Source organism: Myotis brandtii, unplaced genomic scaffold, assembly GCF_000412655.1.
Source record: "Myotis brandtii unplaced genomic scaffold, ASM41265v1 scaffold398, whole genome shotgun sequence".
NCBI classification, from domain to species: Eukaryota; Metazoa; Chordata; class Mammalia; order Chiroptera; family Vespertilionidae; genus Myotis; species Myotis brandtii.
The window spans coordinates 2,714,360-2,717,188 of record NW_005365280.1 but is presented as its reverse complement, the minus strand read 5'-3'; the positions used below and the strand labels follow the sequence as shown (position 1 = coordinate 2,717,188).

The window sequence follows — 2,829 nt, the reverse complement described above, 5'->3', positions numbered from 1 at the left end:
GTATATATAAATTTTTTTTAAAAAAAGCAGTAACATGTTTTTGTTTAAAGGTGGGGGCCCACCCACAGAGAAATTAGCGACCAAACTAGCACATCTATTTCCATGTATGGGGGAAAATACTAGTGAAACTTGCCTTTCCTGATTTTTATAATTTGCGGTTTTATCTGATTTTAGAACGAAACTTTTTATTTCTCCAGAAAAGGACATGGACAAGTTAAGAAGCTGTTAATGTTCTCAGAGGTGATTAAGTTATATTCCTGGAGTTCAGTTACATTTCAAGGTTGTGTGAGAGGGATAGAGTTGTACAATCCAGGTTGCCCTGCCTCTGGGATAAAATTATGCTTTCCTTTTGTTTTAAGTGGAGAACTGCTTAGTGACATCTCAAGCCCAAAATTTCAACTGGACATGGAGATAAAAAAACAATTCATTGCTTTTCTGTACCCGATATCAGATACTTCACGCTAACCTCTCAAAAAACTCTGAGAGCCTTGCAAAAGTCATTTGTTAACAAATATTCGCTGAGAAGTGAATTTATATTCCCAATTACAAGGGATGTGCTTTCTTAAATTCTAAGCACATCAAAGCCAAAATTTGCATTAAAATGAACTTTTCCTTTTTATGCTTTTATGCTTTGTTTGCTATTCTCAAGAATAAATCATTAAGTTAGAACCACCAATAATAGCATACTAATATAATTCAAACTACTGTATAGAAATTTTATAAATAAAAAAGCAAGACAGTTATTAACTACAGAATAAAAAAGTTATACAGCAAAGTAAAAGTAATTACAGAATGCTAAGCTGTGGGAAGTATTTACTGAGTCAGAACAATGTGTACTCCGCATATTTAATCAAAAATCTGCTACTGAAAGGATAGGGAAAATTCGAAGGGTGTGTGTGTGTGTTGGGAAGTTGAAAGAGGGCTAACTGCTTATCTTCTCTAGAAGCTACCTAGAAATGAAAAATCAAGATGATACAAAATAATTATTACAATCCATGATGTAATATAAAGCCTTATTCGTGTATAATTTATTTGTGTGTTTTTTTTAGCTTTTTTTAGATGTGATTGACAAATAAAAAATGCATATACTTAAGGTAAAAAAAAAGAAGATACAAAATAAACTTGTTATTTTGAGATATAAAGTTAAATTTCAAGACAGCTATAAAAGTTGAAGATGGTTGGGAGTGGGAGCTATTATTTTCATAACTGTTGAATCTTTAAATTGTATGCATTGTAACATTGATTTTAAAAAAAGAAGTAAGCATTTAAAAATATGAGGTATATTTACACCATGGAATACTATGCAGCTCTTATAAAGAAGAATCTCTTACCCTTTGGAGAGACCTGGAGAGTATTGTGCTAAGGGAAATAAGCCAGTCAGAGAAAGACAAGTACCACATGATCTGACTCATATATAGAATCTAATGAACAGAATAAACTGATGAACAAAATAGATCCAGATACATAGAAGCATGAAACAGACTGATAAATCTCAGAGGGAGGTGGGGGAGATTAATTAAAGAACTTATATTCATATATGCATAACCCATGGACATAGACTATAGTGTGGTAAAAGCCTAGAGGTTTCTGGGCTGGGTGGAGGAGGTCAATGAGGGGGAAAAGGAGGACATCTGTAATACTTTCAACAACAAAGATAAATTTTTTACAAATTTTAAATTAAAGAGTAACTGAGATGATGGAAAAAATTATCTTAAGTTTATAAAAGTTATAAAGTATGAAATGCCTGTTTGTTTTTTTCTCCTCTCTTTTTCTTAACTTAAAACCTTTTACTCTAACATTAAGATGTAATTCAATTTTTGTATGGCTTTTCTTGTGATGTTGAAATATTTTTTAAGAACCATACTTCTGAGGAGAATCGTTTTTATTTCATTCTTCAAGAGAATTGCAGTGCCCTTAAATGTCAACATTCCAAATATTTCCCACTTAGGCATTAGAGACATCTGCTTGTAAAGCAAAGGTACCCACGAAACTATGGATGATACAAGAACTTCACTTGATGTTAAAGAGTACCCCGATACTGAGGTACAGAAAAACCGAATACTAACTCTGGAAGAATGGCAAGAAAAGTGGGTGGAGCGCAAAATTACATTTCATCAAGAACAAGGACACCAGTAAGAAATGTTTGGTATATAACAGAGAAATGCTCTATCAGAGACTGACTTTGGCAATAGAAATAATAACATAGGCACACATTATTTGACTGATTTTAAGATGCACATTTTAGCATCTCTGAAAACAGAACCCATCTATGTCATGTCATAGGTGATTGGCAATGTGTTCTCTTCCTCCAGAGTATAAATAATGGTGTGACTTACAATTGAAGGCATCTTAGATTGATGAAATATGGTTTTCTTTTTTAAGCCCTTGTAGCATCTATTTATTGGACATGTGTGCTTATACATACAGCAGATGTTCAAGTGACATTAATGCCTATATCTCTTTATACTGAGAAGTGATGGTGTTCTTACTTTGCTTTCCAATAACATGTGTTCAAATGTTAAAGTATTATCTATAAAGGGAAGAAAAGTTGAAAGAAATTAGCAAGTGAGCCAAGATGTTGAGCCATGTGTTAGTAGCAGTAGTGGGCTTCCAAGCAGGGACAATAAATCTTAGGCCAGTGCTGAGTCAAGTGGCCATGTCAGACATTCCTTGTTCCAGGCAGTCATCTGCCCTCCCAGTGGACATTTTTATTATTGTTAACTAGAGTCCCGGTGCACAAAAATTTGTGCACTCAGGGGGGTCCCTCAGCCCGACCTGTGCCCTCTCGCAGTCTGGAACCCCTCGGGGGATGTCCACCTGCTGGCTTAG

General features: G+C 34.5%; 1 protein-coding gene across 2 annotated transcripts in view; it reads left to right on the top strand.

The window, feature by feature from the left end:
* The window catches only part of TPMT (thiopurine S-methyltransferase), a 21,894-nt gene that overhangs the window by 772 nt on the left and 18,293 nt on the right, over window positions 1-2,829 (top strand). For both annotated transcript variants that reach the window (XM_005873042.2, XM_005873041.2), the window contains exon 2: window positions 1,949-2,132. In XM_005873042.2, the coding sequence (XP_005873104.1) occupies window positions 1,993-2,132 (140 nt within the window). In that variant the 5' untranslated portion in view covers window positions 1,949-1,992. The remainder of the gene's footprint in view (window positions 1-1,948; window positions 2,133-2,829) is intronic.